General features: G+C 53.3%; 1 protein-coding gene across 2 annotated transcripts in view; it reads right to left on the bottom strand.

Annotated features, from left to right (window-relative positions):
- JPH2 (junctophilin 2) overlaps positions 1-16,508 on the bottom strand; it is a 31,013-nt gene that overhangs the window by 12,014 nt on the left and 2,491 nt on the right. For both annotated transcript variants that reach the window (XM_027646157.1, XM_027646156.1), the window contains exon 2: positions 11,698-12,481. In XM_027646157.1, the coding sequence (XP_027501958.1) occupies positions 11,698-12,481 (784 nt within the window). The remainder of the gene's footprint in view (positions 1-11,697; positions 12,482-16,508) is intronic.

Raw genomic sequence — 16,508 nt, forward strand, 5'->3', positions numbered from 1 at the left:
CAGGAGAACAGCCTGGGGGTGTTGGAGTTACAAGGTAGCTCCCAGTTATGCTTTTCTCCTGGTGGAGATTTCCTTTCCTCCAGAGGAGCTGCTGGATGCTACTTGGCTGCTGTGTGGGGCTGCAATTCCTGCAGGTAAAGGGATGGCAAGGCCAAGGAGATGCCAGCCTGGGTTGCAGAGCCTGCAGTGAGACACTGTGGGGAGCTGAGCCACTGCTGTGAGCCACCACAGCCCCAAGGCTAGAAGGGCTCTGTCATGAGCCCTCCTGGGCACAGAGGGGTGTCCAGCTTGGGCACCTCCCAAGCTCCACACAGGAGCGGTGGCAAGAAGCTGAGCAACACGGCTTTGCCCAGCTCTCTCGCTCTGCAGGACACATTTGACCTCTCCTGTCTCCTTGCTTGCAAAGTCATCCAGAAGTGTTTGATTTGGAGGGACTATGGTCAGCACAGCTGCAGTTTCAAATCTGGTATCTCCAGCAGCCCACGTGTTGTTCCTGTTGGCATCCCAGGAGAGTGCTGCTATCCCAGACAGCAGGGATGCTGATGCCCCACGCTGGGTCCCTCCACTGCTGAGATAATTTATTATGGCAGCAGCCAGGTGATGAACATCTGGCTTTCAGAGACATGGTGTGGTTTCTTAAGTACATCTCCCCTGGCTGTGCCACACATCCCTGGGGCACCAAGTGAAGGCAGAGCTGCTGCAACCCTTCAAAAACACACGCCGAGGGTTTAGTAGCACTGTGACAAAGCCCAGCCTGGAGGAAAGGGCCCAGCCATAACAATAATATCTAACTGGCCTCAAGTGTTCCTGAATTTATTATTTATCCTCAGGGCTGGCAGTCCCTGGGAGCTCAATGCAGAGTAAAACCTAGCTCTGGCATCAAACAGGAGACAAATACCAGCTGCCCTGGGAGAGCCCAATGCATGCAGCCCATGGCACAACAGCCTGTCCCAGCCCAAGCCTGGGGTCTCTGCCAGGAGCAGGAGTTAAGGAAAGAAAAAGCCCAGGGAGGTTCAAGGGTGTCAGGAAGGTGATTTTTGAACCTCAGACATGAAACATGTAAAGGGAAAAATTTCTTCCAAGGTTAAAATCTTCTGAAAAAGCGGAATCAGCTTTCGCAAAAGGGAAGTGCCAACCTTTTAATATTTGAATGTTTTTCAGGCAGCAATTTAATCAGGGCCAAACTTTTTTATTTACTGCTGTTTGTGCTGCCAGCTCCTGGCTTCTCTGCAGAAAGCAGCCCCTGCAGAAACCAGCAGAGGAGAAAGTTTTGAGATGGAGGAGGTCAGGGGAAAACACAGTCCCGCGGGTTTTAGAGGAGCCAGCAGCAGAATTCAAAACCCCTTTTCAAGGCAGTGCTGGAAAATGAGCCACAAATGATAAACACGTCCAAGTGGGGGGATAAGCACAAAGAGGGTCCTTTACAAACCCACGTCCCAGCCGAAGCAGTGCCGAACACTTCCCAGCTGCACCCTGAGCCACCTCCCTGGGCAGCGCTGTTAAAAATAGCTCCAGTGAATTCTTTGCAAGGAGGAGCAGCAGCCCCGTGCTGAGCTGAGGGGAGGCATGTGGGCAATGTCTGCAGCCCCTGTCCCAGCCCTGCTGCCGCTGCCTCCCGGCTGGCTCCCAGCGGGACGGGAGGGTTAAATGCATCTGCTGTTTTATTTGCTCCTCTGGCACAGCTCTAGTGCTCTAATCGTTTTTGTACTAGTGCAGGACAGAGAACCACTCCTGTCCTTCCTGGCCATCTCCCAGAAACACTGCCTGAATCATTCCTTGGGCTGCTGCTGAAATCCCTGTGGACACACGAGCCACAGCCGAGCACTGTGCGAACAGGTGAGCCCAAACCCAGGCAGCATGCCCGGCTCTTTGGACAGTTTATGCTCTTTTGCACATCCACGTTGGATTAGACTGCAAATGAGATTGGAATTAGCAGAGAATACTGCAAATACCAGGCAGGGTTGGGGTGCCTGCAGGTGCAGCAATGACCTTGCTGCTAGAAATAGGGCAAGAGCTCAGCTCTCTGCCAAAGCTATTCACATTTGGTTATTGAGGGAATGACAGACCTGTCCAGAGCTGTCCTTCCTTCTCCAGGGTCTCCCTCCTCCCATTGTTTCAGCAAACCCTGAGCAAGGATCAACTGAACACCTTCTCCAACCCCACCCATTCTATGATTCTTGCCATTCCTGGTATCATGAGCTGTCAAAAAGACAAGGAAACAAATGTAATTCCTCAGTCAGCTCTAGGAAAGGAGACTTCTGCTGAACTCCCCTCTCCTGGAAACTGACTTTTCCACTCCCAACCAAATCCCTGCTCCAGCATCCAGCAGGAATCATTTTGTCCTTCTGAAGAAACTTGAGATAACAGTTTGTCTTGGCAGGAATGTTTGCAGCACTCAGAAGGGATAGAGGGAAAGCTGCAGAAGTGTTTTTGCTGATGGCAACGTGGTCCTTTCTGTGTTCACAATCATGAAGGGTGAGAGCACAGACCTGACCAGCACACACCTGTGCTGAGGCTGGGACTGGATGACCTTTAAAGCTCCCTTCCAACCCAGACAATTCTGTGATTCTACATCCTGATCAGGACAGAACTTTATGGCTTCTCCATTTTCCACACTGTCTTTGGACTTGTGTCACCTCTAGGGCTGGAGCATCCCTTTCTTCCTGCTTAGTCCCAATCCATCTCCTTTGTGTCTCTCCCTCTGCATGCATGCAGACACTTGCAAAACTCTGCTACCCTCATTCACCTGTAACCAGCCCATGGGACTGAATTTCCCTTTTCAGTCCACCTCTCGTGCCACTTTCCCTACCTTCAGTCAAACTCATCTGTGTGTCCCACCCCATGGGTGTCCTGCTCTGACAGACAGCTGGACTTTCATCCTCCTTTTGCTCTTTTTGCTCCGTTCCTCACAAGCAGTACCTACTCAGCTTGGACTCAGACATCCCTGGCATGCATCAGCCTTTGCTTCTTTATAATATGGACTCTTTGAGGGGCAATCTAAATTGTGAAACAAGCATAAATCAACACAATTTGCTTCCGAAAGAAAACACCTCCATACTACTGCAACAGAAATACAAAAAAAGAAGCCATCCTGACCTTGCAGAGCAGCTCAGAGGTGCCCCAGGCTTTTCACTCTTGGTACCAACACTTACACAGAAGTGGTGGCACTTTGACCATGCCCAGGCTACTTAGCTGAATAAATCAGACCTTTTCTCCTTCCTTCCACAGAAAGGGCACGGCCAGGCCATTCAGCCAGGAGAAAAGCATCCTTTTCTGTGCAATGCTTCTGGATCACAGGCCTGGCAGAGCTCCCTGCCACCTAACGAGCTCAGCATGCATTAGCCTTTATGATTACTTGGTGAATTTTTAAAATGCCGAAACGTTATCCTTAGCTCTAAATAGCTCCGGGCCACTTGCATCTTTCACCGAGGGATACTTCCCCTTGGAACAGTTAAAGTGATATTAATCTTAGAGCAGGCAGATCTGCAGCTGTCTTCAATAAGACAACAACCTACGCACCCCAGCCCCGTGTGTGGGAGGTTTGCCCAATTAATCTCTGCCACCCCGAGTGCCCCGTGAGTGAGTGGCACTGGGCAGCCAGCGGCCCTCGGGGCTGGGCTGTGCCAGCCTGCATGGGAGCCCACGAGCTGTGAGGAGCTGGGGGCACTGGCACAGGGCACAGCTGCTCTCTGTTCACCCCACAGCCTCGGGATGCAGGGTGGCAGCTGCCTGGAGCTGGGTCTAAATGGAGCAGAACAAGCCAGAGCCTGCCAGCTCCAGGGGACCAGGGACACTGCCCTGGCCTTGGACAGGCAGGACAGGCAGCTCCTCGCTCTGTTGGAGCCTGTCCTGCCAGCACAGCCAGGCTCAGAGCAGCTCGTAACACCATCCACAGAGATACCTTTGGGAAAAAGAGGGATTTGCTGCTGGCAGCTGGACCTCTTCCTCCTACTTCTGGATTTCAGGTCTGCTGTCCTCCCTGCTGCCCTGGGTGCAGATGGAATGGAGCTCCCAGAGCAGCACAGCCTTGGGGCTGTGCCCAAATGCCACTGATTTATCCCAGCTTCCAACCACTCCATTACCAAAGGGGCTCAGCTCTGGGGACCCTGATTTAATTGGGCACCACTGCAAGATGAAAGCAGCCGGGTTATCCTGCTGACAGCACACCAAAACATCTTCACAGCACATGTGCAATCAGGGTCTTCCAGCCTTTCCATCCCCTGTGTGCTCCTGCCTCCCTGCCTGTACCTACACTGCTCCCTGCCCTCGGAATTCCCACTTCCAAGAAAACATCAGGGATGCAGCAGCCATTTGTTTCAAGAGAACCCAGCCTCACCCAGGAGCTCCTGCCAAGGCCCAGGCTCTGTCAAACAGATGGATCCATAAACTGAGCATGTTTTACCTGACTGCCAGGTCCACCAGAGCTAAAATGGGTCAGAAAGTCTGTGTTTTCACTCTAAGATTGTTGGTTTTCTTCAACAAAAAGTTTTAGCAACTTCTAATTCAAATGTTTTTAAGGTTTCAGCAATCCAAACCAAGAGAGTGAGGAACTGCTGTATCTGTTTTGTGGGTTTTTTCCCCAGTCAAAAAAAAAATAAATTTAATTTCTTAAAATGTTGCATTTGGCCAAAACCCAAATTATTTATCAAAATTTAGGGTAGAAGCCTTTTTCTTCCAGCCCTCTGGTCTCTTGAGTAGACATTCACAAATCTAAGGTCTCAGAGAGAGAAGAGAGGCAGCTGGGAGGTGTGAGGGCAGCCAGCCCATGGCCTGGGCTGCAGCACCCACAGCTCCCAGGCACCTGCACCCAAGGCTGCTGAGGGAACCCAGGTAGATGGGACACCAGGTCCCTCCTGGTGGCCACTGAAGGCTCATCAGGCTTTGCAGGAGCAAAATGAAAAAACTTGGGACTCAGAAAGCCAAAGGGTTCTGGCTCAGCACCAGGATAAGCTGAAAAAATTGCTCCTCCTCCAGGAGGAGGGAGGGTTTCTTTATCACTGGCTTTCTATTTTAATTGGACATTTTAGTGAAATATTGTTTCTTTTTCAAGATAAGCCTGTTTCACATTCCACTGAGATGATGATAACCTCTGACCAAAGCCTGATTGAATCTGATGATTTTAAAGCCCAGCTCCCTGCCAGCTGATTCCAGAGCCTTCCTGCTCCACGCAGCACCAGATCAATTGAATGAGAAGCCATCATTTTCCACAGTCATTTTTGCAGATTAAAGTCCCACTTCATTTTTCCCTTTCTGTGTGTGTGTAAGCTGTTGAGATAAGGATTTCCCACAAGGTCGGATAGAACAGCCCATTAATTCCACTTTCCCTGCCTGGCTTGGTATCAGAGTCATACCCATCCCTGGGGCTGGCATCCTGCCATCCCAACTCTGCTCCTCTTGAGGGGATCCCTGCAAGCCACAGCCTTGCCTGCTCCAACCCTGATAACCTGGGAAGCCCTGGAGAAAGCAGTTTGCTGCCCAGCAGATGCTTTCTCCTCGGAGCTACTGAAAGTGCACGTTCCCTCTTACCCTAATAGGGCATGAAAGTGCCTGAGGAAATTCTTGTGAGGCGGGTGGAAAACAGATAAAGCTCCTCTGGAGTCAGAACACATCTTGGCGTAAGGAGCACGGTGGGCCAAAAATGTGTCAGTCTGGAACCACAGCCAAGCCTGGGCTGGGGAGGGGGCTGTTCCAGGAGAGGGCTCAAAGAAAGGGGTGAAGGCATCTCACCATCATTCACCCAATGGCACTGAACCCCTCCAGCCCACAGCCCCACATGTGGGGGGACACACTGTGGGGGTCTCACAGCTGGGGTGGGTGTCTGATCCTGGCTCGACCCCAATGCTGGGGCTCGCTGTCCCCAAGGCCACACGGGACCAGGGATGGGGAGGAGCTCACCCAAACCCTGAAGCCCTCTCCGTGCATGGCTCCAGTGTCCAGGTGGGATGAGGGTCAGGCAGAGGTTTGAAAAGGGCAGTACTTGTGCAGAGCTGGAGGCTGCTCTGTCACACAGAAGGCGGGAGAATCCCAGCCCTGGCTTTGGCTGGTGCAGAAATAGATGCCACCAACTGGGTTTCTGTTAGCCAAGTGATGAAACAAGATTATTCTCTTTATAAACACACTGAGCTCTGTGCAGAACGTCTTTGCTGGGTCAGCAGCACCAAGGAACATCCCCTCACTGCTGTGTCCTGGCCCTCAGCTATAGCAGGAGCCATATGGCTGCTCTTGTCTCTCCCTGCTCCTGTGTGCTCTGGCTCTCTCTGAGTCCTGCCTATGGAAGTACCAAGATGCAGATTCCCACTGTGGGGGCTGTGGGGCAGCCAGAATACCTGGGCCAGCCAGAACACCTGGGCCAGCCAGAATGCTCAGCCATTGAAGACCTGTCCTCAGCTCAGGCCACTCAACTGCCTCCAGGTGTGGTTGCACCTTACTGGGAGTGAGCTTCGCCCTGCACCCCTTGGGGAGGTGAGGGGTGGTCTTGTCTCAGCCCTTCACCTGATGCACTTGTCTTTTCAGCCCCCTGAGAGGTCAGGCTGTGATGTCTTTGGTATCTGATCATACAGCTGCAGAAATGCTGCTCCCAGCTTCCGTGTCTGTCCCTGGCAGCTCCCACTTGGAGGCAAATCACAGCCAACAACCCCTCCAGGGTCAGGTCAGGTTCTGCCCATCTCCTGCCTGCTGCTGCCTCCTCATCACATGTCCATCCATCACATGGAGGTGTGGGGTCCTGGAGCAAAGAGACCGTGAAAGCAGAGGAGCAGGGAACCCTCCTGTCAGGGGCTGCCTCAAACCACTGCTGCTGCCTGCTCTTCCATGGTGGCCATGAGCATCCTGCCCTCTGGCCTCTGACCTGAGGGTCTGGGAGTGTGCTGAACTCCTGAAGTGTCTAATGCCTGTGCCACTGGCTAAATGCCTGAGGAAAGCAGAAATCAATGCATATTTAAAAAAAAAAAAAAAATCCTAAAACTTTCAGAGCAAACCCCAAGTCTGATTCAACAGACCTAAAATCCCAGATCCGAAATCCGGCCTCGGGGAAGCTGAGCTGTGCTGTCAGCCCCAGGAGGGGGCCTCACCAAAAGGTGACATCCCTTTGGCTGCCCACCTTCCCCACCTGCAGCTTGAACCCCCAAGAGCAGTGGGACCAAGGGCAGGAGCTCACCAGGGCAGAGCTGTGCCAAATAAAGCAGCTTTTGGTGGGAGTGTGTGGCCGAACCCCGGTGGCGTGGGCTGCCACGGCCCCGGCTCTCAGCTGTCGCGCTCGGGCGATAAAGCCCCGCTCTGCCTGCCCTTATTTAGTCAGGAGCCTCTGCTGACTGCAGCGATTTCAGGACGTCATTTGCACCACACACCCGCGTTCCCCAAGGAGCCGCTCGCTGCTGCCCGGCCACGCAGCCTGGAAATGCTGAGCACAGGGACACGGCGGCGGCGCTGCCGGGAATGCGGCTGGAAAGCGATACGGGAGCTGGGGAGCACTCTTGTAATTTGAAGGGAGAGCTAAGATGTGCCCCAAAGCCATGGGTACTGACAGAAAACCAGCTTAGGCTTCGAAACCAGGCAGCAGCTCACACTGTGAACGATGCCCATGTGTCGCTGCCGGGGAAGCCGATGTCATTCCTGACACCAGGAGCCCTGCGGTGCTTCCACACGGCCCAGGCTCACCATGATGAGCAAACCCTACTCGAGCAGGGCGTGATGCCCCACACTTCAGAATGCAGTCTAGAAATTCTTACAGATATCTACAGATATTACATTAAAACAAAAGTAAATCCAAAATGTATTCATCTCTAGTTGTACTCTCCAGGTATAAACCCCTCAGGGGCTTCAGAGCCAGCACTCGATGTCAAACAGGTGAAGCACAGCAGCCATTATTGCCTCTACTGTCTTGCTTTCCTATCGATCCTGTGACATCTGGCAGATGTATCTGAGGTGTTATTGCCAGGGCAGGCATCCGTCAGAGGATCTCAGAGCTTGGCCAGGCCCGTGCCTTGCAGGACACATGGCCAAGTCCCTCCATTGACTTCAGTCCAAGTCACTGGGAAGCACAACCACGTGCAGAGGCAGACCACGTCAGATGCTGTTGCAGTGGGACAGAGGTGGGATTTGCAGCATTTACACTCATTTTTTCCCCCAAAAGCACCAGTGAGAAGGAAAACCCCTGAGCACACAGTTTTCAAAAAATCAAAGACTCCCCCTGCAGCCAAGTCCTGCCCTTACTCTAGCTTTATATTATTTTCTTTTGTTCTGCAGAGGTAAGAGCTGACCATTTTCACGCTCCTTCTCCCTGTATCCAGTGGGACCATCCTCCCCACGGGATAAGCAAGCACACACTACTCCCCGGCACCCTGTTTGGCACTAACCCACGTGCCCAGAAAACTCCCATTACACACCTTAGGATGGCTTTGAACTGCCTCACTCACAGCTTGGTGGTGGCTGCCCCCTCCTCACTGTCCTCCAGCCAGTTTATCACCTTGGCTATGATCCCAGGCCCTCAGTGCTTTTCCCATCCACCCCAACATTTTTTCGATCCCCCAGTCAGGGTGGAGAGTGGAGAAACACAGCAGGTACCTTCACCCAGCACCTCAGGAACAGCTGTGTTCCAGTTCTGATGAGAATCCCTTGGGATCACAGCAGGACAAGCCCTGGAGCACCAGCAGAGCTAATGAACACCAAACATGTGCTAACCCCAACATCCATTTGTGTCACCCCTGGGCAGGGGTAAAGCTGTGTCTGCTGCCTGCCACAGAGGCTTCACTCCAAGATGACTCTTCCCCAAATTGACAGCAGTCTGGGTGAGGATTCCTACCTCAGCTTCCATCAGCTCCATCCCAGTACCTGATTCCCGGCACTGTCGACAGACATGCCCAGGGTTTGTATCTGAGCAGCACCAAGAGGTCTTGCCCAGGGTGGAGCTGGCTGGTCTGGGGGGGGCTGCTCAGGACAGCAGGACACTGAGCCAGATGATTTTCACGCTTTGAAATAATGAAAAACAGAATGGAAAAAAAAAAAATCACCGTTCCTTCAGCTGACAGTGAGATGATGTCCTCAGCTTCTTGCACAATGGGGAAAGCAGCGGGATTGATGACCCAGGAGGATTCAGGAGGGAGCTGAGGAGGCCAGGGCAGCACTGCTTGGGCAGAATAGGCAGTAGCTGGTACAGGAGCTGTGAAGCAGCCTGGCACCTCAGACACCCTTGGAGGGGAAATGGGACAGGGAGGGTTTGGTGACCGCACTGACCATCATCCCCGGCTGGCACTGCTCTCCCGCCCGGCAGCCCCAGGCAGAGCAGCCCCAGGCAGAGCACCCCAGGCAGGGCAGCCCCAGGCAGAGCACCCCAGGCAGGACTCCTGTCTCTGCTGCCCGCAGAGCACCCCCAGAGCTCGGCACGTGCCTGGCATTCCTGCGGTGCAACTGCCCGAGGCAGCTTCCAGCGCCTGGGCTTGTTTTCCTCAGGATTTCTATCGCTAAAGAGCCTTTTATGGTGCAAAAGGGAGAAATCTGGACTTCTCCTGACATTTCACCCCCAGACAACAGAAGGCCAGATGTTACAGCACTTTAGCTCTCTATTGCAAGGGGCTCCCTTGAGTGTCAGAACCAAATGAAACTCAAACATTCATATACAATGGCACAGGTATGCAGGGGTACCTGGCAATCTGCACAGCCCACTGCGTCCTTCCAACTAATTCCTAGTTACAATCTTACATACAGATATGCCACATCTTCCCTCAGAAAGGGATTAGTGCAGCCTCAAAGGCATTTTTGTGGGTAAAGTACACACTGCAATCTGAGGAGAAACATAAATGCTCCATCTAGGAAACGTCATCTCTCAGTTACAAGCCTGGGTGATGCAAATGATAGTGCAGCCCTTCTATAAACTGTAATAATGCATTTTCACAATCTGTCTGGAATTACTCTGTCCTGGGTGTGGAAACTGAGGAAAGGTTCAAGGCCAAAGCGAAAGTCAGTGGCAGAGCTGGGGATAACCTAAGGACCCTCTCAGGGTAAAATTATCTGTATTTACTCTCAACCCCAAAACTGAGCTGAAGGGAGGAGGGAGGAGAGCACAAGTTGGATTTACAAAAGATATCAAGTAGAGAGAGTGGCTCTGCCCAGAGCAACATACAACAGGAATAAACACTGATGGAAACACTGAGTTACAGTTTAGAGGATGGAGGAGCCTCTCAGTGGGTCCAGCTCAGCTGCAAGCAGTGCCCCAGGAACAGGATTGGGGTTCCACAGTGCCAGGGAGCACAGCAACCCCTTTCCTGCCCCAGCAGCCACAACACTACAGGGTCTGATAGCCCAGGACTCCCTGGAGGAAACCGGCTCTCACATCTTATTTCCTCCAGCTCCAAGGTTTCCTTAATAGGAAATTATTCCCCGGCACTGGGGAGGGATGCAGTCCCCGGCCAGGGCAGCGGGCGCATTCCAGCTCCTGATGGAAAACACTGCAGAGCCGCTTTTGATCCAAAGTGTAAATAGTGTATAATAAAAAGAGGTTTGTGTAAACCAGCCAAGCTCTCGGGGAGCAGCGTTTGCAGCTCCAGCCTCCTTATTCACACCGCAGCCACACGCTCTTCCCGGGCACGGCGAAGCTGGTTGGGCTGAGCCTGCCCTGCTGGGAGGATCCAGCAGGCCCCACGCTGCCCCAGACTGTTATTTTTATCCCAGCTGGCCCTGCACGGAGCTTCACTTGCAATCCTGATGGGTTTTCTCCACCACTCTCTGAGGCAACTGTGTTTTGCTAAAAAATCTCAGTCATGCTCCCCACAAAACTTCAGAGCAGAAATGGCAGCTGGGAGAGTAAAGCTGGGATTTTTTGGGGGGAAGGGGGAGGGGGTTTGGGAATAGGTGTCCTCCTTGCTTATTCCCCCTCTCTGCTTGATAATGAAGTCACTGATAATTAAACAGGAATTTAAAGGAGTGAGACAGGACAGATGTAGAGTCTCAGCCACCAGCTGAGCAAAGCCTGTGTGTGGGGAGGTTTTAATGGAGAGGCCAGGTGAAACCTCAAAATGTCTTACAACCACATTTCCCCAAGGAAAATGAGAGGAATGAAGGCTCCAACCCTGCCTCCCAGATCTCTGGTGTTTGCCAGGTCGGCTCTGAGACTTGCAGGAATCCTGCAGGAGGAGGAGCGTGCTGCCAACACAGCTCAGACATAGGCAGGGATGCAAGCTGGAGAGGGATAACTTCCCCTGCTCTCCCCAGGCAGACCCTGGAGCCACTCTTATTTCCTCCTTCCTCTGTCCCAGGACAGATGTTGGAGTAATGACACTGTGCTGCTAAAATTAAGTGACAACCCTAATGCATCCCACAAGCTCCCCACAGAGCCACACCAGGGGCTGAGCCATGCTCTGCTGCAGCCCCAGTTTGTCTGGGACATGTTTCACTGCTCATGAGCCTGTTGGATTTACCACCATCAAACCCCACTGTTTGTCATGCTGCCCCATCAGTGCCCAGCAGCTCCAGCAGCTCCAGCAGCCTGGCACAGCATCAGGGTGCTCCCCATCCCGCCAGCTCACACTGCCCATCCTGCTGAGCGCCTGGGCTGGTGCCAGTCCCTGCTGTCCAGCAGCATCCCCGCAGACCAGAGCTGCAGGGGGACAAGAGAGGGAGCAAGAAAGAGGACAGGTCCTGAGCATGCGAGATGGAGACCACCACCACCACAGGGACCTGCATGTTGGAGTTCTGAGCACCCACCTGGACGCTGCAATCTCCGACTTCTGCCGGGCGATGGCTGCGGCCCTCTGAGCCCCCTCCACGCTCCTGTCCACCTTCTGCCGGATCTTGGCGCTCTTGAGGGGTATCACACGCTTCTTCATGCCCTTGACGAGGACATTGTGGCGGTACTTGCCCTCCTCCTTCTTGCCATCGGGCAGGGTGGTGCAGCCGTAGCCGTGCCGCAGGTTGTCCAGCCACTCGCCCTCGTACTTCAGCCCGCTGGAGCGCTCGCTGACGCCGAAGCCGGCGCGCTTGTCGTTCTTCCACTCGCCCATGTAGGTCTCCGTGGTGGTGGCGTCGATGTCGGACTCGAAGGGGGTGTACTCCTCGCCCTCGGCGCCCTCGCCCAGGCTGACGGTGGAGGTGGCGTCGCTGGCGGCCGAGCTGATCCCGCTCTCGCTCTTGAGGAAGCTGACGCGGCTCTTCTGGCTGGCCAGGGACGACTTGGACTCGGACTTCTTCAGCTTGCCCAGCAGGGAGCCCCTGCGGAAGAGCCCCCCTTTCTTGGGCTTGCCGGCCTCGGCGTCCGCGTAGAGGCTGAGGGCGAAGCCGCCGCGGGTGATGGTGGGCGAGAGGGGCAGGCTCTCGGGGTGGGCGGCGGGGGAGTCCTGCTGGGGCAGGGTGCCGTTGCTGTGCTCGCTGCGCAGGGAGGACAGCGAGGTGCGCAGGGGGGAGCGCACCACAGAGGCCATGCCGTAGGGCACGCTCTGCCGCACGCCGTAGCCGTGCCGCATGCCGTTGGTGAACTGGCCCTGGTAGGTGCCTGCGGGAGAGAAGAGGGACGGGGTGAATGAGTGGCTGGGCCCTGGGAGAGCCAGCAAAGGAAGGAAGGTGGGCTGCGGGGTGGCACCGGTCTAGAGGAGATGTACCCACCGTCCCTCGAAGGGGAGCCCCAATTCCGCCGGTGCTCACCCACACGCAAAAGCATCAGCCCCCAGGGAGCAAAGAGCAGAGGACGTTAACCCAAGAGACTCTGCTGGCAGGTGACAGCTCACTGGAAAGGGGCTGGAGCATCAGGCAACACTGGTGTAAACCCAAAGCCACTTCCTGTATGGGATTTGCACCCAGAGCAGGGAGCAGGGGGCAGCCTGCACATGATTTTGGGAGAGCAGGCACATCCAGGGTCCTGGGGAGGCTCAGGCAGGGTCAGGCTGAGATGAAAGGATGTGACCCCTCTTCAAGGCATTCATCTGCCCCCTCAGACACGGTTACTGAGCCCAGGGATAACCCTGCTCCCCAAGGAGCAAATCCAGTTCCTTCTTTGGCAATTGTGGGAGTGCATATTTTACAGTCTCCCAGGCCACTTCTGCAGCATAATGTCTCCTCCCAAGCTTCAGGTTTCGTTGAAATCCTCTTTGGACCCGCCTGTGGAGTGTTAACTTACAGTGCTGAGGGCCAGGAAAGACAAGAAGTGCCCAAGCAGGCAGCAGCTGCTGCCCCAAGTGAGCCACCCCCCACCAGCCCCTGCTGACCCCACAGCACGCAGGATTTTGGGCTCCCTGCAAACAGTTGGTCTCCCCTACAAAAAAAAGTAGGGGTTCAGGTAGTGAAGAGGGCAGCCAACCATGGGGAGCCATCTGCCAGAGCAAGGGGCCATTGCCTGGTTTCTTGGCAGAGCTTGAAGCTCTGTTAGGGAAAAATAAAGTGGGTGGCGTGGGTTTGGGCATGATCCAGGAGCCAAGAACCATCACTGGAGATGCCCAGGCACCTCAGCATGTTCCTCACCATGGTCCTAAATCCCTCTCCATAAAACGGTGATGAGTCTCCCTAGTGAAAAATGAAGTTATAGAGACCCCCACAGTGCCCCCACATCACTCCCCACTGAGAGCTCGTGAGGTCAGAGCTCCACCTTGCCCGCCCAGCCAGTCAGCAGGGCTGACACACGATAGGGGTGACATTGGAGATCTTCTCCTAGGATGGGAACAACTTCACACGTATCAGGCTGCAGCTGATAGTGCTGCCATGTTAATTCCCTGGAAAACGAACTCTGGAAAAGTCTTACAGGTTTAGGGGGGCTCAGCTGCTCCTTAGGAGCCATGTTGGAGCAGCCACTGCATTCCAGAAAGTCCCTGCCCCACTCTGTTCCCCTGGAAGCATTGGAGCCACATGGATGGGAAAAGCCACGTGGCACAGTGGGTCTCCATGGAGTAGAGATTGGGTTGGCACTTCTTAGATCAACACAGGATTCGACACCAGCTCTGCAGGCTGGTCTCTGCTGCCTGATTTCAGCCCATTCAGCACAAGCACCGTTGTGTCTGTGACACGTGGTGTGACCAAACCTGCCAACCCCGCCTGGATGAACGGAGGGCACCGACACATGGCGAGCAGGCACTGCCAGGCCCCTGTCACACTGCAATTCCCTGTCTGGCTGAGGCTTCGCGCCAGGGCAGGGCCATAAAGCACCCCTGGAGTGGAGCCAGAGGCCGCTGGGAGTGGCTGGAGGCGCCGGGGGCCGTGTGTCAGGGCACGCAGGGTCTGAGTGGAGCCAAGCCCTGTCTCACCAACACGTCCCAGTGCAGCCAGTTCAAGAGACAATGGGGCTGTGCAAAACCTCTCTGCAGCAGGGCTGCATATCCCTGAGCCGCTGCCACCCCCCAGTACCAAAACAGCCTGGGCAAGGGGGCACAGGCAGGACACAGAGCTGGCAGCCAGGCAGCTACGGGCTCACACGTGCCTGAGGTTCTGCAAAAGATCATTAAAAAGCAGTGGATGTGAAACAAATAAATCTCTTATTTAGGATGAAAATGGGACAGAGACCACTTCCCTGACACCCCAGCCCTAAGCCTTTATTGCCTGCATTTTTACTTGTCATAATGACAAAAACCTCTGCGACCCCCAGGGATGCAGTTCGTCACCTCTGCCCATCCCCAACCAAAGCAGGGGACGCTGCCCAGGTAACTTCACAGCATGGAGAGGATTCAATTGTGGGAGTGATGGAAATGGCAGCCCTGTAGCTTTCACCTCCAGACACACTGATGGGGTGGGAGAACCCTCTGCTTCGCCCTGGCAGCAGGATGGGATGGTGCAGAGCTGCAGCAGAGGTGCAAGTTTCAGCTCCTGGTGCCAAATGCCAAATGGCAGAGAGAGCCCACCATCAGCAGTGTCACACCTCCCTTTCCCAGCCTGCCTCAAGGCTCTCATACAATTAGTGATAAATGTAAATAACACAAACAACCAGATAAATAATGCAAACAGCTCAAATCGAATCCCTGCCCTACAGTCCCCTGCTGTCACCCAGATATTGCAAGGACAGATGCATTAGAACTCAATGTTAAAAGAATGTTAAAAGAATGCACAGCACCACGTGCAAGATGGGCCAGCAAAACCTGAGCACTGCTTTTTGGTGCCAACTGTACTAACTGATGGGTTCTGCTGGAAAAGAAAGGCAGAAAAAAAAAACCCTAGGGGGTAAAAAAAAATCACCATATTAATTCATGGGTCCCATTCAGCCAGGCAGGAGCTCTCTACAGAGGCAGCAGACACAGGCCAGTACCATCTTGGCTCTCCAGAGCCCTTTCCTCCTTTCCCAGCTGCAGTCCCATGGGTGCTGCTCCTTCTGTCCCAGCCCAGGCCACTTCCCACTGCATTTTCCCTGCCACAGGCACTCAAGGAGTTGTGCTGCTCCATATCACCTATTTCATCTTCCCAGTGAAGCACACTTCTGCATTTCTCTTCCCCTTTTCTGTGGTCTTGTGATCACTGACTGGTCTAATTGTTTCCTCATGGTTAATTGACACTGCTGTTTTCCCTGGCGCCCTAGAGAGCAAATTGCAGCATCAAAAATAAGTTGGTTTTAAGCTGCTTTGATTGCAAGTGAGTTTTTTGACCCATACAGATATATATAAGCAGGTACCTGTACAGCAGAGACAAGCTTTGGGCTGAATCCTGGGTGTGCAGCATGATTCAGCATTAGCAGTAAGATTGCTTTCTGCAGTAACACTTCACTGAGTTTTGACTCAGAGTCAAACACAAAAAAGTATCCAAAAAATGAGGCCTTTCTTACAGCATGGACAAAACTCACCAGTGGAAACCAAATAACTAGGTGTTTACTCATAGCTTATGTTGCAAAACGATGAATTCCTTAATTCTGTGCTTTTCACAGCCCCAGGCACCATCCACTTTAGCTCGAGCATCCTGCCCCTGTGAAGGGCTCTGACCTCTTCTCTGGTGACAGCAGCAGACACAAGTATATCCAGCTTGAATATCCAAAGATCACAGTGTCACTGCCTCTGCCCAGCCACACCAGGAGCTCTGAACCTCTTGGCTGATTTTAATCATTGTTACAGAAGGCTCCTTTAAACCATCAATCTCTCATGGCTTTCACAAAAATGGGCTTTTGGTAGCAGAGAGAAAAAGTGAATGACCCACACAGTGCCTGGGCTAAACTGTACCATGACTCTGCTTCTTACTAGACACCAAAAATCATATGGAATTTCCAAAAGCTTTACTCCAGATATGGGCTTTATTTAGCCACCAATCTTGGCCAGACACAAGACTCAAACACAGACAACCCTATAAGTATATTTTAAGTGTATTTTGAAGTATAAATTTTTTACCCATGTATATATATATATATATAAAAAGTTAAAGTCTATTTTAAAACATTAGAATCAACTACATTTCCCTGAAATTCATAGGCAGCCCAACCATGACCTAAAGTTTCTGCTGGCCTGGCAAGAGCTGCATATTCCCAGAGCCCTCTTTCTCATGTGGCTGGCTTCCAAGGGGTTTGGGAATGGTGTCCCCTAGTTGAGGGACGGCACATTTCCAGAGCCTTTCCAGATGTTTAT

Source organism: Corapipo altera, unplaced genomic scaffold (genome assembly GCF_003945725.1).
Source record: "Corapipo altera isolate COAL_440 unplaced genomic scaffold, ASM394572v1 64, whole genome shotgun sequence".
Lineage (NCBI taxonomy): Eukaryota > Metazoa > Chordata > Aves > Passeriformes > Pipridae > Corapipo > Corapipo altera.